The sequence below is a fragment of the Micromys minutus genome (assembly GCF_963924665.1).
Source record: "Micromys minutus genome assembly, chromosome: 3".
Taxonomy (NCBI): Eukaryota; Metazoa; Chordata; class Mammalia; order Rodentia; family Muridae; genus Micromys; species Micromys minutus.
In genome coordinates, this window is record NC_137972.1 from 664,730 (window position 1) to 692,658 (window position 27,929).

At 43.1% G+C, this 27,929-nt stretch overlaps 1 protein-coding gene across 1 annotated transcript; it reads left to right on the top strand.

Moving 5' to 3' along the window:
* Nucleotides 1–3,687: 3,687 nt before the first annotated feature.
* On the top strand, nucleotides 3,688–24,380 carry SINHCAF (SIN3-HDAC complex associated factor; the record flags this gene model as incomplete). The annotated part of the gene is made up of 6 exons (XM_080914629.1): nucleotides 3,688–3,787; nucleotides 16,103–16,249; nucleotides 18,140–18,239; nucleotides 19,672–19,798; nucleotides 21,940–22,090; nucleotides 24,221–24,380. Exons 2-6 carry the CDS (start codon nucleotides 16,122–16,124, stop codon nucleotides 24,378–24,380), a joined length of 666 nt encoding a protein of 221 aa, XP_080770755.1. The 5' UTR covers nucleotides 3,688–3,787; nucleotides 16,103–16,121.
* Between the last annotated feature and the right edge of the window lie 3,549 nt (nucleotides 24,381–27,929).

Here is a 27,929-nt window from a genome sequence, read left to right on the forward strand (position 1 = left end):
TAACAGAACTATATGGAAACAAATTAGAAGGATTGAGCAGCCTGAACCATCTAGTTGTGAAATGATTTCACTATCTGGTCCATAATTATGCTCATTAAATGTCTGCTAAACAAACACAAATACTCATATATTTAAGACTATGTAATAGCAAGGATAGTACATCATAATCAAAGTAACTGGCCTAACCAGACCATCTGGGTAGTTAACAACAACAACAAAATTCTTGAGAACTCATTGTAAGTTCAGCATGACACTGTAGCCATTAAAGATACTCAGGTATTTCCCTTGCATGGTGCTATTCAGTCATAATCACAAATAATCATAAATTATTTCTTCCTTTCTTCATGATTAAAAATCTACTTAGGGTGTTTAGGTAACAGTATTTTAAAGGAAGCCCATAAATGTATACCTGGATATTCACGTGATAGCAGGGAGTCTTTGAAAAATATCTAAGAAATTCTCTTAAGAATTTTATTCCTATTTTTCCTATGAAAACCACTTCAATTACTTTTTTTTTTTTTTTTTTTTTTTTTTTTTAGTACAGAATAGAGTTTATTCAGGGCATGGGGAGGAGGGTTAAGAGGGTAATAGGGGCAGAGAGAGAGAGAGGGGCAGAAGAGTAGAGAAGCAGAGGCTGGCCATGAGCATGTGGAGAGAGAGGAGGGATAAAGGGGGAGAGCAAGAGCAGGAGAGGACAAGAGAACAAGAGGCCCAATTACTTCTTGATCTCTACTTTGAGAGTAGACGAAGCTCTGGAGCTTTCAGGTTCTTTTTTAGAGCGGCCTGGCCTGGAACTCAATGAGATTCCCTTGAATCCTGAGTGCTGGGATTAAAGGCCTGTACTACCACACCTGGCAGATGTATTTCTTTCAAGTAACAGAAATTTTAAAAATATTATACTCGCAAATTTTAAAAAATATTTTTATTTTGTGTACATGGTATTTTGCCTGTATGTATGTCTATGCATGCTGTTCATGCCTGGTGCCCAGAGAAGCCGGAAAAGCATGTCAGATCCCCTGGAAGTGGAGTTGTGAGTTACCATGTGGTGCTGGAATTGATCTTGGGTCTTCCAGAAGAGCAGTGGGTGCTCTTATATATTGAGCAGTCTCTCCAGTCTCTGATATTTACAAATTTTTATACTTTCAAGGTATTTGATAATTTAAAACTAGTTTTAGTGACTCAGTCAAAACTCATGAATTCTAACATTTCTTCAAGAGAGACGGCTCACTGTATAAAAATGCTTCTGACCAACCTAATAACCAGAATTCTACCTCTTGGGTTACAGACAAGGTCAAAGGAGAAAAACTAATCTCCATATTCAAATACACACACACACACACACACACACACACACACACACACACACACACACAGAACAAAGTAGAAATGTATGCTTAGTGCCATTCATTGCCAATGCAAGTTTGGAAAGTTTTGTTTTTTTTAAGACAGGGTATTCTTAGCTGTGCTGGAACTCACTCTGTAGATCAGGCTTGCCTAGAACTCAGAGTTCCAGCCTCCAAAGAGTCAGGCTGGAAACAATTCTTAAAGCTGTCAGGTTTTATCAGCTAAGAACAAAGATGGCAACTAAAGTTCACTATAACTCCCAAACTCCTTTTAGGTCACATGCAAAAACTTAGTTTTTTTTTTTTTTTTAACTTGAAACAAATAGTAAATTTTAAAAAATTCAAATATATTTTACAAGCAGTTACTAAGAATCCATCATGTGACAGGCTTTGTTTTAGGTGGCTGAATACAAACACAAGAGAAAAATCTTTTCTTTTCTTTTTTTTTTAAAGTACAGAATAGAGTTTATTCAAGTCATGGGGGAATTAAGAGGGTAGTGGATGCAGAAAGGGAGGAGAGGAATAGAGGAGTAGAGCCTGGCCATGAGCTCGTGGAGAGAGAGGGGGGAAGGGAACGGAAAAAGAAGGGGTAAGGGGGGGAGCAAGAGAGAGAGCAAGGGTGCAAGAGCAAGAGAAAAACTTTGCATTAAGAGTTGTATTTTAGGGCTGGAGAGATGGCTCCACTGTTAAGAGCACTGACTGCTTTTCCAGAGGTCCTGAGTTCAAATCCCAGCAACCACATGGTGGCTCACATCTGTAATTGGATCAGATGCCCTCCTCTGATCTTTTTGAAAACAGCTACAATGTACTCACATAAAATAAATAAATCTTTTAAAAAAGAGTTGTATTTTAATAAGAGTTGTCATGTTGATTATTCCATTCCTTTAGAAGAATAGTGTTGCTGAACTATAAAAAAAGTTGAGGTCTTTACAATTTGGTTTATACCATGTTTTAGGAATTAGCTATTGAATTAAAGTAGTATTTCAGAAATATTTGAATCTACATAGTTGGCCCTACAGCAAAAGCAGTGAATCTTGTCAGTTTTTTTCCAGTTGATTTCCACACTTTGCAGCAAGGGACCAGTATCAAGAAGTTCTGGGGGAAAACCATTCTTTTCCCTACCTATCCACCCAGAATCACTAAACCAGGTGTTATGGGTTATTGAATTTGAGTATCACAATTATACTTTAATTTCTTACTTTTTCATCTGAAAAGTTACTTCAGGGTCTTCTTCCTTCTTCCTCCCCCCTCATTCTCCGGAACCTCCCTTTGTTTTCTCTAGATTACTCCCTTTTTTCTAGAAACGCCCCCCTTTTAAATTTTCTTTAGAAACATTCAGATGTTAGATTATCGTATATTCCACAAGGAATGGTGTGTATTTAGCTTCCACTTTCTCCCCCCCCCCCAAGTGGTTTTTCAGCTCTTCACGGCTGGAGGATTTGTGTGTTTTCAGAAAGTGGCACCATTCCCACGGTAATTACCACCATGAAATTCACAGAGGCTTGAGAACTTCAGTCCAAGTGAGCAAAGCTAAACAACCCAGTTATGGGTTGGGTCATGTTTGAGAGGGACAAGTGGGAATTAGTGAATGGACCACGTCAAAATGGGACTTTATTAAACGAGTCATCAAAACCACAAAGAAAACAAAACAAACAAACAAACAAACAAAAACCCCGGAGACCTCTGTTGGAGAAACGAAATTTTATTTTGTGTGTGTGCATCTGGTGTGTGGAGTGAATTTGCAGAAGTCGGCTCTCGCCTTCAGGTGGTCAGGCTTGAAAGCACCAGTTGAGCAGTCTCACCTAGCCAGGCCCTGACAAAATGTAAAGCTCACCTTCAAAGAGAATTTAGGAGAGGTGGGGACAAGTATAAATTAAGTGGGTGCTTCCACGACAACTTTCTCTGCCGCCTCATGCCAGAAACTGGGTATAGGTGCGTGAATGCTGCAAAAGCAGCTCCCAGAACTTTCCAAGCGCGGAAGTGTCCTAAGGGATGCCATTCGGTGAAGACAACCCTCACCTTTATACCTTTCTCGTCCTGCCACGCCCCCGCGTTGTCTCTTACCCCAGGGCGTTTGTTTACGTGACGTTGCGTAGTAGGCAGGCCCAGCCCCCGTCCCTGCGGGCCGCCGCGTTTCCCGCGCCTCGCCGCTTCTCCCCTTAAAAGGACAATAGAGGCCGCGGGAGCGCGCGCGGACGCCCTGCCCTCTCCCCGCCCAGCCCGCGACGCGCACGCGCCCGTATGCAAATCAGCTCGATTCAAGAGAATTTGGTCCGGGGAGCCGCGCCTGCGCAGAGGGAAAGCGGAATCTATACCTCCGTCTGCAGTAGCAACTGAAGAACTGCTGGAGACAATCTTTCTGGACTCGGCGCTGGCGAAGGGAGTGCTTGCAGGGGGTTGGCCTGGTGCAGTTTGCACCGTGGGGACGCTGCTGCGCGTGGAAGGTGAGTGATTCTAGTCCGGACACCGGCGCAAAACTGTCTCCGAGGTTTTGCTTTCTGTGATTTTTTTTTTTTTCTTTCCTCCCTTTACCTCCCCCGCCTCCTCCGTCCTTCCCATACACAAACACACAGGAAGTTTTGTCTTGGAGATGGCATTGCGGGGAGCGCTGTTCTCGTGCTCTCCGGACTCCAGATTCTTTTGTACAGAGGTGTTGGAGATGCGCTTCTTAATTGGGGAGGATATTTGAGGTAAACCGAAAGTCAGGGTGTGGGGAAAGTGAGTGTAGCGTGGAAACATACGAACAGCGGCGGACTCGCATCCACGCTGAAGGTGACAATGACTTTTCTCAGCCGTAGTGTTCCCTGCCGACCCGGAGAGCAGGGTTGGGGTCTCAGATCCAGTGTTGGCTCTGGCCGGGGGCTCGGGCGCCGCGTGCACCCGCGTGTTGCGCTCCCGCGGCGCTCGCGATGGTTTGCACGCGGGTGAACAACAAAGCCGGAGCTCGGAAACTAACTTGCCACTGCCTGGAGCCGGCAGCCACACAGGCTGAAGGCAGCGGGTGAGGGGCAGCGCCGGGTTGCGCGACGCACGCGGCGTGGCGTTGTTGGAGAAGTCCGCAGGGACGCGGCTGCGACAATGAGCGCGCAGCACGCGGTCTTTTCACTCGGCCGGTGCCGAGTGGTCTCTGCAGCCCAAAGTTGGTTGTCCGTCTGGTCACCTGTAGCGTGGGTGCGGGCGACACGGGAGGGGTGGCCGTGGCCCGGGGAACCCAGCGGTGCGGATGAAGGCTGCGGCGCGGTCCGCTGCGTGAGGCACCCAACTCTTTTTTATTTTCTTTTTCTTTTTGTGTGTGTGCTTCACCTGACAAGCCACGTGTTTAGGGCCGTGACCGTGCTGCATCCGAATGTCCAGCTCCGAGTGAGCCGCTGGCTGCGGTCGCCGTCGGGGCTATCGGGAGCAGGACAATGTGATTTCCTGGTGATGGCGTCTTGCCAGTTTCCAAAGCGCAGCGAAAGTCGCCAACTCGCAGCATACGCGCGGCGGCGGCGGGGACCTCCGGGCGTTTCTCATCCGGGACTCCGCAAAAGTTTGGCCCCAGGGGTCGGCGGCTGAGGGCATCCGAGCTCTCGTGGGTCCCCGGTCTTGGGTCCCAGTCGCCCCGACGTCGCTGGACAACAAAGGGCCGCGTGTGCCCGAGCGGCGCGGGCCGGGCGGGGCGCGGGGCGGCTTTTGTCCCTCAGGTCCTCTCGGAAACTTCAGTGGCGGCGCAGCGAGGCAGTGTCCGTGGGGGGCGCCTCGGCCTGCGGGTCGCCCTTGCGGCACTACGGAGCGCTGCTCGGCGGGGCGCACGCGTGGCCGGGGCTCCGAGGCACGGGAGGCCGCGTCTGGGAGGTCCGTGCATCCGCCTTTGAAGTGGAACTGTTGCCATGTTTGAATTACGTCAGGCCGAGCGTGCGGAGCGGCCCGGGAGCAGAGGCGCGGCCTTCGGGCGGCGCCGGCGGGGCGCGGGCCGTTGTTCCAGCGCAGGTGAGGGCGGCGGGTGGCGCGTGGTGCCCGGAGACCCTGGAGCGCTGGGCTCCCTCGAGGAGTGGCGCTCGGCGCTCTACCCCAGCACCTCCGACTACACGCGGGGGAAGTTTCGGGGCGCAGGCTCTCGCTTCTCCTGGAAGTGGGGACTGAGGAACTACGGGGTGCGTGCCGCCTTTGTGTGTTTACACGTGGGGCGATCAGCGAGGCGCAGGGCAGGTTGGGCTGGGCTGCTTTGGAAGACGGTGCCCTTCTGGTAACCAGCACCCCAGTCCGCCTCTTGTTTTTATTATGTTCTTTTCACCTTTCATTACTGCAGGTGAAGAATGACTGCGGAGCCAGACGTGCACTGTACCCCAAACCCCCTCCATGTTAGGAGTTCCTTCCTAGTAGGCTCTTCGTCATCATGTTTTCTAAAGAAGGTTCAGGAAACTTTTGCGGTCTTTTAGTAAGAGATGGACATAAAACTTGTTTCTAGCAGTGTACGGGAAACACCTGCTTTTGAACTGAAGTTTGTCAGACTTGAGAATAATTTTAATGATTTTGGTGTTGCAAAACCGAACTCGAAAGTCTGGGGTTCGTTATTTGTTTTTGAGTCCGGGCAAAGCTTAAACGATTTTAAAGTATTTAGAGGATGTTTTGTGTTTTGTCCTTAAAGTATGCAGGACTCAGATAAATCTCAGATGACCTTGAGAACTATTTGGGGAGATAAAGGATGCTGGGAGAAGTTGCCAGAGTATCAGTCTGCTACGGAGCCCTTGCTAGCTAGTTTCACAGTTCCTGGGAACTGGAGATGACCTTCCAGTTACCCTCTTACACTTTTTTCAAGCTAACTATTTGGTATGTGGCTCCAGGCATAGCTCAAAAATTATGCTGGTTTGACACATGGATGCTTCTTTGGTATTTGGGGTTTGCTTGCAGTCTAGACATCCATCCAGCAACACCGTATCTGTTGTGTCTTTCACGATTTCTCCTGTGTTTCAGTTAGCTTGTTTTCACTAGATGTGGCCTTGGCTGGGAAATAATATTCTAGATGCTTTGCCCTCATGCACCATACAAATTGAACTTCGTCTCTTCCCCCACCCCCCTGTTTATTGTGTTATTATTAGAGAAACACACTCCTTTTAGGTTTTGGTTACAAATACTGAAATGCTGCCCATCTTGGGGGTGCATTTTTTGAAGTGAATTGAGTGTGTCAAGAAAACTTAAAACCTTGGATATTACAGCTTTAGCTTTCCTTTGGGTGGCTCCAGAGACATGTGGGAGAAAACCAAAACAAAACCACGAGGTACTTTGCAAAAATTGTTTTGTTTTTAAGTATTTTTTTAGACTACTTACTGCAAGACTTAAGCTTCCTAGGAAAGTCCATACAGACACATCATGTTGAACTAAATGATTCTGTTATAATCAAATGATGTTTGTAAGAGAAACTTGAATGAGTTAGGAGAAAAAGGTAGGCAAGGTCTTCACTGCCTTCTGTTATTTTTGTGGATGGTTGGAGATTTTAAAGGACATCTGTGTAGGTGTGTCTTCATCTGAGGCCAGGTGACTATGGGGGGACTAAAGGCCAGCCGGTTAAAATAAACTTTTAAATGGAAAAGTCATCTTTCGGGTTTTCTTTTTCTTTTTTTTTAAAGATTAATTTATTTATGTGCGTTGGCATTTTGCCTGTATGTATGTCAGTGTAAGGGTGCCAGATCCCCTGGAACTGGAGTTTGTTGTGAGCTACCATGTGGGTGCTGAGAATAGAAATGGGGTCCTGAAGAGCAGCCATGGATCTTAACTGCTGAGCTATTCCTCCAGCCTCACTGGAAATAAAATTATAAGCCAACTTCCTAAGTCTGTCCATAACTATTTGCTTTAGAAATATGTCATTTGGGTTTGCTTGCTGCTCTTCTAAAGACTTGATAATGGGGTCCCAGCACCCAAGCCAGGTAGTTCACAACCACCTGTAATCTCCAGAAGACCAAGCGCCCTCTCCTGGCCTCTTTGGGCACTGACACTTGTGCACACACCTACATTGACATACATATACATAATTACAAATGAAACAAATCTTTTTAAGGTTTGAGCCATCTCCCCAGCACCTAAAAGCAATTCTTTGGAAAAATCATTCCCCTCCAGAGATGATAAAACTGGGAAGAAAGGTAACAAGCACTAGCTTAATTGTTCAGAATGCTTAGGACAGGCACATATAAAAAAGCTTTAGTTCCTGTACTTGGGCCTGCAAGCAAGCAGGGTATCTGACTTTGAGTCAGCCAGGGTTTCACAGAGAGATGCCTGTGATGAAAGCTGCAATTCTTTTGGTTTACTTTGTTTGGTTTTTCACATTGATAATGGCAGTAATGCCTATTTCACAGGGTTGAAAATGACTGACAAGTGGGCAGTTAGTGGCTGCTGTCCTCAGGGTTGGGAAGTGGACATCTTACAGAAGACAACACCCAAGCTTGGGGTCAGTTGCTTTACCCAGAGAAGCAGTAAATGCTGAATGAAAAGAATGTGTGTGTGTGGTCCCCCTTCCCCCACTGGCAGAAACCAGTTCTGGGAAGACACTGCCCTCAACTTCTGTTTGTCATTCCAGATCTGATTCAACCATTTTACACCAAAAAGTCCGGTGAAGACCTAGTAAATGTCACCGCTTTGTTCCTGATTTCTCTACAGTGCCACCCTGGGGTCCCTTGTACTTTTCGAGCCTTTGCAGATTTAAGTAGGAAATTTCTGATGTCGTTTGGTTCTCAAATTTGTTTTCCTTCTTTCTTTCAAATTGTTTCTGCAACTAAGAATTCTAGTATTGTAGGAATAATCTAAAAATCTAGTCCAAAAAGAAAGGCATTTGTTTCCAAGGTGAGAAGGCTTTCTTTCTCCACCAGGAATAAAAAGGTCTCAGACAGTTGCTGTTACAGACTTATTTTGTTGTAGCACAAAAGTTGAAACTTGAGCTAAAATAATTCATATCTAGTTGTGTATTTTGTTTCCATCTATTAAGTTTGATTTGGTTTGACTTTTTATCTGGTTAATGTTAATGAATACTGGGTTGAAGTACTAATTGTAAGGCTCATTTCTAATTGTCCCCCTCTTGAAATAATATTTTTTACCATTTGTTATGAAATTTGTTTACTGTTAGTCTTAGTAATTCATTTTATTTACATTTTCTGATGGAGATACTTAACTTTTTTTTTTTTAACCACAGGAGCCCATAGATTAAGGAAAAGTTGCTTTTGGAAACTTAGAATATTTTTGCTCACTTATGTATAAACGTTTTGCCTGCATATATGTATGTGCACTAAGTATGTACCTGGTTCCTGCAAAGGCTAGAAAAAGGTGTCAGATCCCCTAGAACTAAAGTGAATAGATGGTTGTGAGGTACCATGTGGGTGCTAGGAATTGAACCCGGGTCCCCTGGAAGAGCAATAAATGCTCTAAACTGCCAACTGATGTCTGTAGTTCTCACATTCTTACTATAAATGATTATTTTATTTATACTAATATAATTATTTTTCTAGTTCATCTTTGCTATCCTGCTGTTTTTGGTTAGTGCCTGGGTGTAATGTATGACTTTTTGTCCTGCCAGGGTTAACTTTTTGAGTTGAGTTGGTTTATCGAGACAACATACTCTGTGTAGCTTTGACTGGCCTTGAATTCAGAGATTCATTTGCCTCTGCCTCCTTTGTGCTGGGATTAAAGATGTGTGCTAGAGCTGGAGAAATGGCTCACAAGGAGGCACACTGCCATCTGTAATGGGATCTGATGCCCTCTTCTGCTGTGTCTGAAGACAGTGACAAAGTACTCACATACATAAAATAAATAAATCTTTAAAAAAAAGAAGAAAGAAAAAGGTGTGTGCCACTACCACCTGGCCAGGATTAAGCAATAAATGAGATCTCGTTTGTTAGGTATTTTAATAAATAAAAGTGTGAAGGAGATCGGCATTGTGGTGGTGCTGTAATCCCAGACTGGGAGAATCAGGAATTTGAGCTCATCTTTAGTTATATGGTGAGTTCAGGGCCTTTTGGACATGTGACAGCCTCAAAACAATAAAATTTGAGCTGATTGATGGTGCACATCCTTAATCCTGACACTGGGAGGCAGAGTCAGATGATTATGATCAAGGACAGCTTGGTTTACGAAGTGAGTTCCAGGACAGCCAGGGCTACACAGAAATACTGTCTTCAACAACCCACTAAACAAAACAATAAAACTGTAATGATGAGGGGCTTGGAGAGGTAGCTCAGAGTTAAGCACATGCACTTGCAATTTCAGAGGACCTAAGTTCAGATCTCTACGTACAGGGCACAGCTGCATCTTTGTAACTCCATAGGGAACCAATTATGTTCTCTCTGACCTCCACTGGTCCCCACACAAATGAATAGGTGCACATATGTAGACGCCCATACACATGAATGAAAGTTAAATGAATTTTAGAAGAATGAGACCTGGAAAAGTATCAGCCTGCGTCCTGGAGTGGCTAGTTGTCAGATTGATTGGGCCCTCTTGGAATACCAGTATTACAGAGTGGAAGCAGTTGGTAGGCAGGAGGACTGGGTTCAGAAAAGCTTTGAATTCATCGCCAAGGAGTTCAGCACCTAGCCTGCAGCCAGAGTTGGTACCATGGAAGGATGATTAGTATTTGAGTTGTAGATGGTAAGCAAGTCAGTCCTGATGGGAGATCAGTCTCTGAGATGGACAGAGAAGAAGTAAATAAAGCAGCAGATATCTAAGGACCTTTGTGACTTTGGTGGAGGGCCAGGGACAGAGTGAGAGGTGATCAGTTTTCAGACTTTTGTCTGTGACTGTAGATCATAACCAAGGAAGCTAGACACTGAAGAACAGATGGGGGGGGCAATATTATCATCAGTTTGGGACATTTCAAAGATTAGAATGGTAGGTAGTCAGAAAAGGAAGAGATTGGATCTGGTCAGGGGTGTTGGAATTTCCTGACTAGTCCAAATTAATGGCAAAGTGCAACCTTGAGGGTGGGGGGAGAAGAGCTGGCATTAAAACATAACTTGTCAGTTGAATTAGGAGTGCAGCATAAGTGGATGCAGTCCCAGGCTGTTCATAGCACCACAAAAAGCTGTCAGTGCTGAATTTTTGCCCAGTGCTAGCCCTCCTGTTAGTGTGTAATATGCAAGAGTTGGGGTTGAGCCCTATTAGAAGACAAAGTTTGGGCCAGGTGGTGTCTGTCATTTCTACTTTTCTCCTGAAGAAAACTCTCAATAGAAATAGAAAACTAGGAATAGAAAACTTTATCTTTCAGTTATGTGCAGACCTCTCCAAATTCAAGGGAAGAACGTATCCTGGTATTTTCATATACTTGTTTTGTAGCATCATTGTCAAGAAATGAGATTTCATTTTAGTGTTACCAAAGGGCCAATACAGTCAGAAGCAACTTTGGTTTTGTGTTATTTTGAGACAGGGTTTCTCTGTATAACCCTGGTTGTCTTGGAACTTGCTCTGTAGACGAGGATGCCTTGGACTTCTGAGTGCTGGGATTAAAGGCATGCGCCACTGTGCTGACTAGAAGCAATTCTTTCTCTTTTTTTCAAAAAGATTTATTTTTATGTCTAAGTGTGCTTATGCATTTGGGTATGTGCTTAAATTCGAGTACCTGTGGGGAAACCTTCCTCTGGAAGAGCAGCAAGTGCTCCTAACCACTAAGCCATCTTTCCAGCGTTCCTAAGAGCACCCAAACTTCATAAGCCTGGATTTGTGATTTAATTTTTAACCTTTGCTATCTATGTTGCTTTGCAACAAGTAGACTTGTTTGGATCCCTTTCTTGTAAGGTGAGTTTTAGGCTCTGCCAAGTGCAGCCACAGTTAAAAATGCTTCAGCATATGGTTTCTCAGAGAGAGATAGGATATATGTTTGGAGCTCTTGGCAAACAAGTGGGATCTACCTCTACTTAGCTTTTAGGCAAATTCATTACTTTGAAAGTGTCCTGGTAAATTTGGAAGCTTTAATGCAGGGAGTGGGCAGGTGTCTAGGAGAGGGGAGGAAATTGTAATGCCCTATGGGTCTCCTGTTCTCCCTGAGCTTGATCAGTGGCTTTCATTGAGTTCTGCAGCCAAGTGGCCTGGTGGTGGGAGAAATACGAAGCTTCTTCTGTTGACCCTTTGTGGAGAGTGCTACTCCAGTTACACTCTGTTTGCTGGGTCCCGGGAGCACAGGTGGTTAAAGATGGCTGTTCACAGTTGATTCAAACCGTCTGCAGCTACTTGGGGATTCCCTTAGCATGTGGTCACCAGTGGGTTTTCACGTTGACTTTCCCGTTCTCCTTTTCTATCTTCACTTCAGAGTTGGCTTTGGATTTTTCTTAGTTCCTTTTGTTTTGTCCATAACTGCATTCTTTGCTTTGTAAAGGTGTCCTCATTCTCTATTCTGTAGTATCTGCAGTGGAGTGGATTGTCTGACAGGTAGGAATCTTTCCATCTGTCTCGAGTTTTAAGAAATTTGTTCAAGCTCTCTGCTCTTTACGATTCTTGAGAAGAATAAAGGTGTGAAAATAAGTTACTGGGGTGTGGCACTCTTGATTAAGAGTGATACTACCCCGTGGGATAGAATAAAGCAAAAGTCAACTTTATGTTTGCATTCTCTAGAGGATACCTCTATTTTCTATTTATTATGTACTTAATTCTATGACTTCTTACAAACAAAAGTATTACAATGTACAACAGGTCCCAGCATAACACATCATTGTAATTATAGGCAGGGAATTCAGATATTTAAGTAGAACTGGAAGAGGGTCACCATGTCAAGTACAAGGAATAGCTTTTTACTAGATTTCTTAATTCTGCCTCTGGCCGGAGTTGGGGAGTGTGCTAGCTCTTCCTTCTCTGTCTTTGCTTGAAAGCCCTGCCTGCTTCTTGGGCTGTTCCAGGGCTTGTTTCTTGCCACTGTTCGGTTCCATGATTGCCTTTCCTATATTCTGATCCTTTGCTTTAATTTTTGAGACACCAAGAAAGTGACTATAAAAGATGCTTTTTGTTGTTTTTATTATGTCCTATTTGTATTTGCTTGCATGTGTGTCTTTGTGCCACATATGTCCTGGTGCCCAAGAGGCCAAGATCCCCTGGAACTAGAGTTAAAGATGGTTGTGAATGCAAAGAATTGAACCTGTATCCTCTAGCAACAAGTGCACCTAAGTGTTGAGCCATTTCTGGGTTCTTATTTTACATGGGATCCCATATGGTCCAGGCTTTCCTGGAACTCTCTGTTCAGTGATAATTAGTCTTGAGCTGCACCAGTCCTTCTGTCTCAGCTGGATTCTAAATGCTGGACTGCAAGCATGGTACACACATGGAGCGTGTGCGTGCGTGCATGTGTGTGTGTGTGTGTGTGTGTGTGTGTGTGTGTGTGTGGTGGGAGGTGGTGTGCTGTGTGCATGAATGTGTAGTGGAAGTCAGAAGAGCTGGATGCTCTGGAGCAGAAATTATAGGAGGTTATGAGCCCACTCATGTGGATACTGAGAACAAGAGTAATCCTGAGCCATCATTCCAGTTTAGCCCTTAGTCTTTCATATGGGAGATTAGCTCACCTCTTGTTCTAATAGTAATTAATAGAGCATAGTGTTTATAGTAATTCATCCTCTGTAATTTTACCAGCTATTCACTTTGCAACAAAATAGCCATACTTTGTTATCAGTGTGAATAGGATATTTATAACAAGGAAGTTAAAGGAAGGAGTGTGTATGTTGAATGGATATGTTATTACATACTAACTATTTATTGTGGATAATAAATTGAGAAGTCATAGCTTGTGGTTTCTGTTGTACATGCATTTATGACTTTGAGATGCAGTTTGTATGCCATAAAATTTGCTCGTGGCTATGTATGTAATTCTGTGGGTTTAGAGACTCAGTTTGTCATCATCACCACTCTGTACCTTTAGAAAAGGAATTGCAATTTTAATCAATATTTTAAGTCCTTTCAGATTTTTTACTTTAAGTTTCTAAGTCCCTCAAACACATACAAATGAGATTGTGTGGGGTCTTCTGCTGTGTGCTGCATCTGATTTAAATTCAGACAGAAGGCAGGTGATTGCATCTGGTGCAGGATGGTGCTGTGAGGATGCTTGCTAGTGCAGATCAGATGCATAGCTGGCTGACCAAGCTCTCTGAGCAAGCTAGACAGTTCCGCAGGAACCACTTACTATTTCACAAATGTGGGACTTGAAAGGAGGGCCGCCACCAGGTCACCAGACCCACCCGCCATCCTTTCAGATATAATGGGATTGGGGGGAGAGCTCTGCTGAGCCCTGTCCAGAAGAGGCTGGACCCTGGGTCCCCACTCCCACTTACCCCTTGTTCAAGCAAAAGCCATGCCATTTGACCGGGGCTGGTGGGTTACTTTTGTGTTTTTCCACCCCAGAAAGTTACTGATTGACAGTGACTGTTGTTTTTTGTTGTTTTTTTGTTTTTAAAGCCTCACAGTTGAGCAGTGGCCATAGAAGTTCTTCAGAGCTTGTCAGTGTGGTAAATGGACCAACCTGGCTTCTGGTCAGATCCAGTCTTGAAGGCTTGCCTCATAGCTTTGACAGATGCTCTTGAGTGCCCTGTAGTTTTGACGGGGTGTTTTTTTTGCAAGGAAGGGGGAGTGAGGGTAAGATTTGGAGACTGCTTTGCTGTGTGTACTTCCTTTGTCCTTACTCAGTAGGAGGCTGAAATTTCCTCCTGCTATTGTTGATTGTAAGAGGAACTGCAGACTTTTGACCTTGATGGCCAGGGTGTTTAGAGAAGAAACAGAAATCTACACATTCAGGAACTACATTGTCTACTTTCTTGAGTCTGTCACTTGATACTGAGTAGCTAAAGTGGCGTGAGTATTTGCTTGCAAGGACATTCTTGGTAGTTTTTCCTTGAGTTCAGTTTAAGGGGAATAAAGCTCATCTTTGCAAGTCTTTAGTTGTTTTTTAGTTATGTAGAGTACTGCTCGCATAAGTTTAGACTTGTGTTACTGCTCTTACTCATCCATTTTTGCATGCCTTTAACCCTAGCACTCAATAAAAACCTAGAGGGATTTATTTCCTAAAAGTCAGTATTTCCAGACTTTCTTCAATCTCAAAAAAAAATTAAAAAAGAAAGATAATATGCTTCTGAGCCTTTTTAATTGTGGTTCACCAGGCTCAGGCAAAAGATAATCTAGTGTCAGAAAGGGTGCTTTTTTTTGCTTAAAAATATATTTCCTTTACAACTTAATGTTAGCCCTTCCTCTCCTCAGTACTCCCTCACGAAAATTCTCCCCATCTCCTTTCTCTTTTGAGAAGCTCCCCCTCTGAATGTCAACCCCCCCATTTCTAAAATAACATAAGGATGGTTCTGTGGTTATAAATTCCAACACTATATAAACAAAGGAAATTGTCTTTTTTTCTTGCTTTGTATGATGCCTTTGTGGTAATTGGTAGTTTGGTCCACATATTCTCTGCCTGGTTGGTTTGTTGGGGTTTAAGTTACCATGTTTATTGTCCTTCCATCTACCCTTCTTTAATGTTTTCACTTGGCAAACCAGAATGACCTTGAAGTCACAGCAGTCCTCCTGCCTCAGCTTCCCTAGTGCTGGGATTTTATAAGCATATTGCCACCATATTGAACACTCACTCATCTTTTATGTCCTCTGATCCAGATGGTGAAATTGACCTTAGCTGTGCATCTCAGCCTAAAGTTTCTGTTTTCCTTAGTAGATTTCCATAGAGGATTTTGATCAGAGGATTAATTTTCACTCAGCGGTGCATGGACATCATTTTAAACTCTAAGTTGGATTTCTGTGACTTTCATATCTTCCTTTCAGCTGAGTGTGACTGTATAGCACTTCCTACTTATTAAAAATGAGAACACCTCCACTCCTTCCATAGAGCACAGTAGTTAGGTTCTTGTGTCCTGGGGACAGGGTGGTCATGGTGAATGCACACACACTTGGCTAGTAGGGAATTGCATTAACTCAAAGGCACCAAGATTATTGTAACTAAAGTTTTACACTCATAAAAAAGATTTATTTATTTATTTCATGTATATGAATACACTGTCAATGTCTTCAGACACACCAGAAGAGGGCATCAGATCCCATTACAGATGGTTGTGAGCCACCATGTGGTTGCTGGGAATTGAACTCAGGACCTCTGGGAGAGCAGTCAGTGCTCTTAACCTCTGAGCCATCTCTCCAGCCCTTATGCTCATTCTTAATGGCCTGTGGGGTACGTGAGAAAACTGCCAACACGACTGCTCTATGATGTGGTTACAGTTTTTATCACAGATATGAGAGAACAGCCAGAGGTATTTATCCTGTCCAGAGCACAGAGAGGACAGGAGACTGATTGTGGCCAGGGCTCTCTGAGAGAGAAGGGAGAAAAACCAGAGCTAGAGAACAGAGAGAGTTCAGTGAGGATAGCTGAGAAGGCTGAGTAGCTGGAAGAAGGGAAGTGCTTTTGAAAGTCTAGGGGGCAAGAAGGACTAGGGTGCAGTTTGAAAGGTATTGCAGGTACTGTGATACTGAGGGAGCCTGGTGCCCAGAACGGTCTTCTATATGCTGATGGGTACCGCAGGTTATTTGATAATTCTGTCCCCTTTCTAGAATGCTTGCATGAAGAAGCGAAGGGGGTAGCGGATGCCTCCTAGTAAACAGGACTTTTCTGTGTATTCAGTATACTGGCCCTGGTACTATACAGAGTAGTCAATCTGAGGCACCTTCTCTAGCTTGTTTGACTTGTTTTTTTAAATAAAATTCCCTATGCTGGGGGCGGGTGGAAACAAAAGTTCTTGCATGATTTCTTATTGTTCTCAATCCCCTTGTCTTTACAGCTCTGAACCAGAAGAAAAGATGTTTGGTTTTCACAAGCCAAAGATGTACAGAAGTATAGAGGGCTGCTGTATCTGCAGAGCCAAGTCCTCCAGCTCTCGGTTCACGGACAGTAAACGTTATGAAAAGGACTTCCAGAGCTGTTTTGGGTAAGATTAGTTGTGTTCCATTCTTACAGGGGAAAATAGTTTTTAAAAAAAATGTGAAAATATTTCCGTGCAGATCAATGCCAACAATGTGCTAATAATTAAAATCACTAGTTTTCTCATACCTGGGTTATTGAGGATTTTGTGTTCTTAAAATAAGTGCCAGCGCTTACCCTGCCTCGTTAGTTGTGAAACCTTTATGGTTTCAGTTGGACAGACCCCTTTGTTCTTAACTCTAGACGTATAAGTGTATTTTTAAAATGTGTCTTGTATTCTCTGACCAGTAGCGGTCCTCCGGTGTTCTTTCTTCATGTCCTTGGAAACAGTTAATAGTTTAGCTTGCTGAGGAGGATAGTATACTTGATATTCTTCTGCCCTAAAACTTAACAGTGTAAACTCTCCAACAGACATCTGAATAAAATATTGAGCTATTTTTCACAGTAAAAGATAGTATGTTTGAGAGGGTGTCTTAGTCAGGGTTTCTATTCCTGCACAAACATGACCAAGAAGCAAGTTGGGAAGAAAGAGTTTATTCAGCTTACACTTCCATATTGCTGTTCATCACCAGAGAAAGTCAGTACTGGAACCCAAGCAGGTCAGGAAGCAGGAGCTGATGCAGAGGCCATGGAGGGATGTTACTTACTGGCCTCTCCTGGTTTGCTCAGCCTACTTTCTTATAGAACCCAGGTTTACCAGCCCAGGGAGGCATTTTCTCAACTGAGGCTCCTTTCTCTGTGATAACTTCAGCTTGTGTCAAGTTGACACAAAACCAGCCAGTACAGAGGAGGTTGAACATAGATGTACATGCACACACATGCACTTGTGTGAGACAGACATTGATTTTGATTTAGTGTGCATCTCTTTTCTTTTTGTTTTGTTTGGTTTCAAGACAGGGAGGGTTTCTCTGTAACCCCAGTTGCCCTGGAACTCTCTGAAGACAGAGGCAGCCTCAAACTCAGAAATTAGCCTGCTTATGCCTCCAGTGCTGGGATTAAAGTCATGTGCCACTACTGGCTGGTGCATAGTGCACATCTGAATGCTTGTGCACTGTGGGATTCATGTTGTGGTTGTGGCAACCTTGAGTGTTGATCTATGGCACATGGTGCACACACTGATACACATAAAAATTTAATAAGTGATTTAACATTTTACTTTTGTAAAATTTTATTTTATGTACATTGGTTTTTGCCTGCATGTTTGTGTCTGTGTGAGGGTGTTGGGTCCCCTAGAACTGGAGTTACAGACCGTTGTGAGCTGCCATATGGGTGCTGGAAATTGAACGTGGGTCCTTTGGAAGAGCAGTCAGTGCTCCTAACTAACCACTGAGCCATCTCATCTCTCTAGCTACCTCCTTCCCCCTCCTTATTAAGGCAGGCTCTCACTGTGTAGCCTTAGGTGTTCTGGAATTCACTATGTAGACCAGGCTGGCTAGCTTTGAACTCAGATCTCATCTGCCCCTGCCTCCCAAGTTCTGGAATTAAAGGTGGTGTGCACCATTACACCTTGTTTAAAGGATTTAATTGTAATATATTGATTTGATTGACTCTGCCTGCCTGCCTATCTGTCTGTCTCTTTCTGTCTCTCTGTCTCTTTCTCTTAAAAGAATTCATGGTGGTGCATGCCTTTAATCCCAGCACTCTGGAGACAGATATCTATGAGGCCAGACAAGTGTACAAATTGAGTTCTAGGATAGCCAGGAATGCATAATGAAGTCCTGTCTAAAACCAATAAAGAAATAAAATACACAGGTTTTTTTTCTTTTAATTATTTTAACGTACCACTGAACCCACTTTAGTGCTGCTCATTTATAGGTGGGTGTAGGGTTACTACCAGAGCATTAATTTTATATCTGAAATGTAGTAGAGAGAAGATGACATGTTGATTTCCTGACAGGCTGCGTGAGACTCGCTCAGGAGACATCTGCAATGCCTGTGTGCTGCTTGTGAAAAGATGGAAGAAGTTGCCGGCAGGATCAAAAAAAAACTGGAATCATGTTAGTTCACCTCTTTTTCTATCTACTAAATGTTAACATCACCACCCCCAATTTAGGAAATTCTGTATCACCAGGATTAAAAAGGCTAAAGGAATAAAGAGAAACATTCTGGCTTGGCATTTCCTAGATTAGTAATTCTGAGTTAGACATAGATCCTCTTCACCTTTGAGAAAGACATGCTGCTTTGAACTCATGACTCACAGATTGATCAGTTGTTTGCCTTTTGTGTTTACTGCTTGCTGGTTGTACGTTTCTGGCAGGTTACAAAGCTCTTAGCTGTCCACTCAGCTACTATAGGGCCTGAGTGAGATGGTGCCTATAAAAGAAAAGGCTGAATGGGTGCCGTTCTATATTTAAGCTGTGATCACGTCAGCAGTATCTACCTCTCTGTGTATGTTCCACCTGTGTGAGTGAACAGAGGGGACTATGGGATCCCTTGGAGCTGAAGCTGCAGGTAGTGGTGAACTACCTGGTGCGTGCTAGGCATGGTGGTCTAGGCCACTGGAAAAGCAGCTCCCTTAAAGTTTAACTTAGTTGATATGAGCAACACTTTTTTATTTTTTTATGTAGATGAGTGTTTGTCTACATGTATGTATATATATCACATGTCCTTGTTGTCTGCAGAGGCCAAAAGAAAATATTGGATCCCCCTGGTACTGGAGTTAGATGAATACTGTGAACCAAACCCACTTCTGTAAGGAACAGCAAATGTTTTTAATCCCTGTGCCATTTCTTTATCCCCAAACAATTTTTTTGTGTGTGTGCCAGGGATTGAAGCATGCTAGACTAAAGCTGTGGTATTCAGAGTCCCCTTCCCTTGTCTTTTGTTAAATTCTTTTATAACGTTAGCTGTTTTTTCAGATGTTAGTTTTGTTTTTTATGTTTGTTTTGTTTTCTTTATTAAGACAAAATCTCATGTAGTTCTGGCTAGCCTCTGGCTACCAGTACGACAGGGGACAACTTTGAACTGGTTCCCCTGCCTCTTAGGAGTCAGGAATACAGGTGTGAGCCCCTATCCTGGCCAAAATTTATGAAATTGGCCTAATATATAATATCTTGCTTAGATAGGGCGATGTTTTTCTTTACACAACACAGTGCTGTTGTTTGTTTGATAGTGTTAAGTCACTACAGTAGGTTTGTTATGGCCTTAATATAGAGTTTCTCTTAAATAGCTTATCTGAGAAAATCACAAATGTGGTGTTTGAAGACTCCCTTTTTATGTTGAAGTCCTGATAAGTAGACCCATGCCATGGTAGACAAGGGCGAGCGTGTGCCTCTGTAGTTGGTAGTTTACGGATTAGTGCACAGAATGATGTGAGAAGTGCTTATTCTTTTATGTCGTGTAACAGGTAAAGATACCCATGAGCCCTCACACTGGTTCTCAGGTAAGCATGGGCCTAAGCAGTATTAAATATTCAGTATTTTCTTCCAGGTGGTAGATGCAAGAGCAGGCCCCAGTCTAAAGACAACATTGAAACCAAAGAAAGTGAAAACTCTATCTGGAAATAGGATGAAAAGCAACCAGATCAGTAAACTGCAGAAGGAATTCAAACGCCACAGTGAGTCTGTTGTTGCTGTTGGACACTAGCAGTGTTTTATTTTTGACTGGGCCTGGGTGAATCCATTTTCTGCTTCTAATCTACGAAGTGCTGAGGTTGTTCTTTTGTGAAATATAACTCTGATATCTTAAAGTAACTAAAGGGGTTTGGGAGATCCTGGAGTGGATAAGGAACTTGCTGCAAAAGCAGGAGGACTGGAGTCATACCCCAGCACCCACAGAAAATCTGGGTGGAGGTCTGCAAACAGCTCACCTAGAAAGGTGGTTGCTGTCCATCCCTGACAACCAGAGTTCTGATCCCCAGGACCAACATAATAGGAGAGAACTATTCACATAAGTTACCCTTGGACTTTTACATGTGCACTATAGAATGTGTATGCCTATATGCAAGTACACACACACACACACACACACAGACACGCATGCAACAACAAAAACCTGGACAGACGCTGTCTGCCTGTGACCATGGAACTCATGAGTCAGATATAAGGAATTCTTGGGACAAGGTGGTTAGCACTGAGCACTAGGTTCAGCTAGAGACTGCCTCACTAAAGTCTGGCTTTCACATATCATAGGTGAACAAATACATGGACAAAACCCAACACACTCATTCTCTCCTCCCCCCGCCCTACCTCACACACACACACTTTCTGGAAAGTAACTTTAGAAATCATAACTCACATAGAGAAAAATAGCTTCTGACTTTTCAGGTGTAAGACACATGGGTTGTGTGGGGGATAGGGTGTGAAAAAGTTGGATTCATACTAGATTCATATAGGTCGGTAGAGGTTGTGGTTATCTACATTCGGGGTAGACTTTGGACTTTGAGAAGGGAAGCTGCCTCTTATCACTATGTGATACCTGTTTCACCCTGAGGTGAACTGCTGGGTTAAACACATGAGTATTTCCTATTAAGAAGGTAGTTGTTCACAGTAGGTAGAATGGCTGGGTTGTTGTCTCTTTATGCATTTAGTGAGTCATACTACAATAAAGATAAATTAAAATTGCTAGGAGCTTTGGAGGTCCTGATTCTGGGAAGCCTGAAGCTTTGCTTGTTGCCTACCTGCCTTTGTCTCTAACTGATTGATTGATTGATCCTCAGTGATTAAGACTTACACGTTCAGCTCCTCACTGTGTATAATTATATCTTAGTGTTGTAAGGTCTTAGATTAAATATAAGGATATTGCCCCTTGGAAATGTAGAAAAAAATGGTACACACTGAAATTTTAAATGGTTTTAAAAACACCACTTAGGATCATAAGCTTTCCTCACTTGGAGGACTCCGCTGGTGTAATTGGGAGGTTTAATTATCCCCTTAGATTTACTCCTTTAAGGTATGATGCTCTTGAAGATTTCGTTCTTAGGAAATTGGATGCAGTTTATTAAAGAGAATTAGCACAAGTGATACTTCAGTTTAGGTGTTCAATTCTGTTTATGTGAGCATTTATTAAGAGGCATCTGTGAGATCCTTAGATTGGTAAGCTTTTATTTTCCTTGTAATGCTAGAGCTCAAACCCAAGCCTTTGTGTGTGTGCCAGGAAAGCTAAACTGTACTTCCTGCCATGGTAAGCACTGTAGAAAAGCATTTTAGTATGGTTGAGAAGATGGCTCAGCTGGCAACCGCTCTTGCAAGGGACCGAAGCTGGGAGTCCAGAAACAGCACCCTTCTCTGGTAGCTCATAACTGTCTTTAACTCCAGGTCCAGGGTATCAGATAACTGATCATCAAAGGCGTGTGCACATCTGTGCATGCAGACAAAACTTACTAGGCTTTGGTCTTTAGTATATGCCTAGTAATTGTTTCCCTGGGTTAGAGGAAAACCTATCCATGTCCTGGATAAATGGGAAATATAAGTGGTGCTTATAATCTTTACAGTCTGTAGCATCAACCAAAAGGCATAATTCCTGGCATTTATTATGGTTTGTTTGCTTGCTTGTTTGACATCAGGTTTCTACATAGCTCTGGCTGTATCTGCTTTATTTTTATGCTTATAAATACATGGTGCAAACATGGGCTGTTGCAACTCTAGGCTAGTGAATGACCTTTTCCCTTAAGTTTTTCCCCCTTCTAGAGATGTGGGGCAGCACCTGGACTTCGGTGTTGCCATGATGAAGCTGAAATGTCTTCTGTTTTTAATGCAGATTCTGATGCTCATAGCACCACCTCAAGTGCCTCTCCAGCCCAGTCTCCATGCTACAGTAACCAGTCAGATGAGGGCTCAGACACAGAGATGGCTTCCAGCTCTAATAGAACTCCAGTTTTTTCCTTCTTAGACCTTACCTACTGGAAAAGGTAAAAGCAAAAACGAGATCTGTAGTTAACAGCCTCTTCTCAGCCATTGGCTGCATTATTTTCTCTGTGTGTGGCAGTTGGCAGATTGTATGTTCTTTCTGTTAAAGATCAATATAAGATATACATCATCAGGGTACGTAAATTTCTGTTGATGGGTTGACTGGCTGTTCTAACAGTGCCTTGGTTTAAGATGTATTTATTTTAGTTATGAGTACACAGCGGCTGTTTTCAGACACACCAGAAGAGGGCATCAGATTTCATTACAGATGGTTGTGAGCCACCGTGTAGTTTCTGGGGATTGAACTAGGGACCTCTGGGAGAGCAGTCAGTGCTCTTAATGCGGAGCCATCTCTCCAGCCCTGTGTTTTGGTTTTTCTGCCTGCTATGATAAAATACTTGAGGAGAAAGGGTTTATTATGGTTCAGTTTCAGGGTATGGTGTACATCACCTGGGGAAGTCACACCAACAAAAGCCTGAGCTACATCCTGTCATTGTGAAGGGTGGAGAGCATGTGTGAACCCATGTGTGTGCCTGGACTCAGCCCACTGTGGCAGATCCCAGACTGTTTTCTTTCCCACCTCAGTTCTAGGTTATGCTAGGTTGGCAGTTACAGCTGTCATAGTAATGAGGACATTGGGACCTATACGAGGTGGATAAGTAGCCAAGACCAAAAAGAGACAATTTTAAAAGAGAAATAGTTTCAAAGAAAAATTAGCCTTCCTAGAACACAGAAAATAGATAAGATGTTTTCTGAAGATGTGCTGAGAACTATAAGATGGAAAACGGTACAAGATGTACTGACAGAAGATTTTACTGTCACAGGAACAGCTAAGACACAGAGTTGAATCTTTAGAAACATGCGTAAAGCAAGTCAGAAAACAGTATATACGTCTTCAATTGGCCATGAGATAACTACCTCTGAGCTAGGAATGGTGGCCTTTAATCCCAGAACTTAGGATGTAGGGGTCACTTTGTTCTACATAGTGAGTTCTAGATCAGCCTGGGCTGCAGAGAGAAACCCTGTGTAGGGTTCTCAAAATTAAAAAGAAAAAAGAGAAGAAATACTTTATAAAACTATATTTAGCAAATAATATACTTTATAACAAGTGCATAGTTGACAAGAGCCAAGCATGGGGTGTTACATGCCTATAGCCCACTGAGAAAGAATCATGGATTTGAGGCAACCTTGGGTTGTGCATAGTGAGACCCAGCTTCAAAGCCAAATGATTTTGACTGGAAAGTAACTTAATTTACAAGCTGACACTCAGAGACAGATTTCAGACTAAAATTAAGGAATGCATAAAGTGGTAAATATGGAAGTTTAAAATGAGCTTGCTTTGGTGGTTGAGAGCATGTTTCAATTAAGAGCAGTTGGTGCTCTTAGAGAGGACCTGAGTTCAGCTCTCCTAGTGCCCTTGTCTGGCAGCTTTCAAAACTGCCTATAGCTACAGCCCTAAGTGATTTGATATCTTTTTGTCTCAGTGGCCACCTTTATACACAAAGATATATTAAAAATATATAAAAATAGAGGGCAAGGGCCAATTACCTGCCTGAGTTATTAAAGATGCTAGCTAAATAAAATATACTGAATATTGAGAGAGTGATGAATTAGCCAGGAGGTTGGGCCTTGGTCTCAGCATGGGGAAAGCAGAGGTAGGATCCTAGGCCTTTGCAACAGACAGCAAGTCTAACCAAAGTGGTGAGATGCTGCTTCAAAAAATAGGGTGCAGGGCAATGAGGAAGACTGCTATTGTTGAACTCCCCACACATGAGTATGTACACACACACACACACACACACACACAAGATGCATGGATGGATAATCATCTGCTTTTGGAAATGGAGGTGGGATAAACAAGATTGCTTTTATAAATAATCTGATGAGCATCTAAGATTGATAAAATACGGAAATCTTAAATATGAACATAGACATAAGGAAATTGAAAGGGCAAAGAATGGAGCGAGTGGAGTTTGTTACAAAGATCTAACCAAAAAGTGTTTCAAGCCGCAGAGATGGCTCAGGGGATCAAGGTGGCCTTCTGCCAAGCTTGGGTCCTACATGAAGAGAGGAATGAACTTCAGAAAATGCATGCTTGTAATACAACTTGTTCTCCCATTTTTTCCTTTTAGACAGAAGATATGTTGTGGGATCATCTACAAGGGCCGTTTTGGGGAGGTCCTCATCGACACTCATCTCTTCAAGCCTTGCTGCAGCAGTAAGAAAGCGGCTCCTGAGAAGGCCGAGGAGCAGGAGCCAGCGCCTCTGCCTATCTCCACTCAGGAGTGGTGACTGGGGTTCCTTTAGAAGGGAGCAAAGAGTGATTTAAACTTTGGAAAGACCACAAAACAAACTGACCCTCCTATTTTTAACTTGGATACCTGCTATTCTGCCAAAAGACATTTTCTAGAATAGTTTTTAATGGGTTACTCTCCTTACCCTTCATCCAACAAACTCCGAAGCCAGTCTCTAGCTTAATGCAAGAAAGAGAAGTGTACATAATATTTAAGATGCTGAGTATTTCATAGGAAAGCTGAATGCTGCTGTAAAGTGCTCTTTAAGTCTTTTTTTTTTTTTTTTTTTTTTTAAATTCCCTCTGATGAATGGAATAGGGGAATTTCAGGGGACAGAGATGGGACTTGTGTGATTAAACCATATGTAGTTTAGTCTTTCTGTGGAGAGGCAGTGGTTGGGGCATTTTTAAATGGCTGGCTACACTTGTTTTCCCTCATGATAATTTGTCATAACTCAGTAGCATGACCTGCCCCTAGAAGGTAGTTAAAAATTTTAAATGCTAAGGCGTTGCCAAGGTTCTGATGATTCAGACCTGTACTACTGATTATTAAGCAGGACAGACTGAGCTTTCTGCAAATAGCTTGAAGGAGGAAGCAGTTTCTGAGCACACAAGCAGCACCGTGTCGCCTCCCTTCATCTTCATATTGATAAAAGACTTTGTGTGGATCTTGTAAAACAGAACCCGATCTCCTCCTGGGAAGGTCCTATAGTACCAAAGCGTCACCAGGAAGTAGAGAGCACATGTGGTTAGAAACGACTTACTCAGAATGTGGAAGTCCTGGGGATACATGGGGCACAGTCGATGCTGCTTGGGACGTGTTTCCTAGAGGGCTTACAGTGTGTAAATAATTGGTGTTAACACAACTGTCTGGGATTCGCTGAAACCTACATGATTCAGTTCTAGCTCTGGATTACCTCAGTTGACCTTTGTGGAGGTTTTATCTATAGTGTAGTTCTTTGCCTTGTCATAGACCTTATTGGGATTTGGGGTTTTGTTGTTTTGTTGTTTTCCTCCCACTATTTAAAGCTCACTAGAAGAGTTAGTTGTGTGTTGAGGCTGAGTTGGTTGGTTGGTTGGTTTGGCTTCTTAACATCAAGATAGCTGAATGGAGCTCCACACCTAGATCTCAGTGACTCCGGTTGGCTTCTCAGTGGGACCCAACTGAAGTTGTCTAATTGCCTCTTCTCAAAGTTCAGGAAAAACAGTCAGGGCCACGTGAGACCTCCTAGAGGAGGAGTACGTGGCTGCCTTAGTATTCTGTTGTTCATGATTATTTTAGAAACTGGATTTTTAAAAGATTTTTAGAGTTTCACAACAAGGAGAAGCCACCATTTGTGGCATCCTATATAGTTTTACATTGTGTATTTCTTCCTTTTAGGAAAAACCTACCTAGTACAAGCTACCACGTGCACAGACTGCCCAGTGAATGGGTCATTTCTCACAGCCCTGGTGCAGTACAGAGTCCAGCCATTACCATTCTCCTGCGTTACTTTGACATTAGATTTTTTTTTTTGTACATTTTGGTTGCAGTATTGGTGGTAGAATATACTTTGATGGATCATCTCTACTTCTGTATTTATTTATTTATTACTAGACCTCAGCCACAGCCTTCTCCCCCTCCACTCTCTGCCTGTAGGATGTACTGTATGTAGTCATGCACTTTGTATTAATATATTAGAAATCTACAGATCTGTTTTGTACTTTTTATACTGTTGGATACTTATAATCAAAACTTTACTCTAGGGTATTAAATAAATTTAGTCTTATTAGAAAATAAAAGCTGTCTTGTGAGAATTTTTTTCAGGGCTTGGAGAGATAGCTTAGTGGTTAACTGCACTAACTGTTCTTGCAGAGGGTCTGGGGTGGATTCCCAGCACCCACATGACAGCTCAAAACCATCTCTGGCTCTTGTTCCCTGGGTTCTGATGCCTTTAGTCTTGGGGATCAGGCAGGCAAACCACCCATTTATATAAAATGAATATAAAATTTAAGAAATGCTTTTCACTGAGACACGGTGTAAGCTTTATTTTTAATGAGTTGGAGGGTTGGGTAGCAAATACTCTTTAGACTTAAGGATAAGTGGATATGGCAGCTAACATACAAAATACTTCCTGCCATGGTTTTAGCTTGAGTGTCTGTAACAACGGTTCTTTATCTGTGGGAAGAGTTAGACCTGGATATTTGTGTAAAACAACTTTACAGAATTATGAGGAACTTGAAATAAAATCAAGATAGCTTTCAACAAAAGTTTTTGAGACAGTTATGTATCCAGGCTGGCCTCAGTAATCACTGGCAGGTGAGTGGGTTAAGGGTATGTGCTGCCTAGTCTTACAATCTGGAATTTGGTCTCTAGAACCTACAAGGTAAGAGAAAACTAGCTCCCACAATTTCCCTCTGACTTTCAGACATGTGCTATAGCATGTGATTTTTTTTTTTTCCGTCCTTTGTGTGCCGGGAGTCAAGAGTGCTTTTATATACAGAACATGTTTCTCATACTTGTATTCCAGTTTCCAAGAGCTGGAAAGTTTGTATGTAGATTATTTGCTTCTGTCCTTCCAGAGTTAAGACTCAGAATGTCAAGGCAGAGAGGAAAGCTGCTGACCACCTGCCGGGGAATGGCAGATTCCCCAGTAGGCCCGGACCCTCCGACATCCTCCGACATCGGCATACTATGGAGGCTGGCTTAGTTACTTTGTTGCTGTGAAGAGACACTTCCGACCAAGGCAACTCTGATAAAGCATTTAGTTGGAAGCTTGCTTACAGTTTGAGGGTTAGTTTGTTATTATGGCAGGCATAGTGCTTGCAAGTAGCTGAGAGTTTTACATCCTGACAGTGGACAGAAAAGCTAGCCTGGGCTTTTGAAACCTCAGAGCCTATATCTCTAGCAAGGATTCATGTCCAGACCCTCTCCAACAGCTGGCCAACCAGAAACCAAGCATTCAGTATGAACCTATGAGGCCATTCTTACTCAAACCATCACAGGCGTTATGATTCTCTTCCCAGAGAAGTCTAGGTTTGTGAAATTGGCAAGCCAACTGGGGCAATTGAACCAACACAGTGGCATTTTGATCTATAATGCTACCACTGAGTACAGAAGTAGGAAGGTGGATCTGTTATGAAATACCCGCGATCTTAAACAATGACCAACCTGACCTGCAACGTCTGGTCTTGGTTACTTTTCTGCACTAAGACTGGAGAAACTTGTAAAAGAAAGCACTTAATTGGGGCCTTGCTTAACAATTTCAGAAGGAAAGGTCAGTGACCATTAAGTCAGGGAGCATGACAGCAGAAAGTCGGGCATGAAGCTGAGACAACAATCATGGGTAGAGACTTAACCAAGAGGTAGAAAAGCCTGGGTGAGCTTTTGACTCCTCAAAGGTCAGTCCCAGTGACGCACCTCCAACGAGCCCACACCTAATTCTTCTCACTTCTACCAGCTGCAGCCCAAACGTTTGAGCAAATATGTGAGCCAGTGAGGGCCAGTCTCATCCAAGTCAGCACTAAACCGCTTAAACTTCTGCAGCTGAGTGGAAATGTAAAGGGTG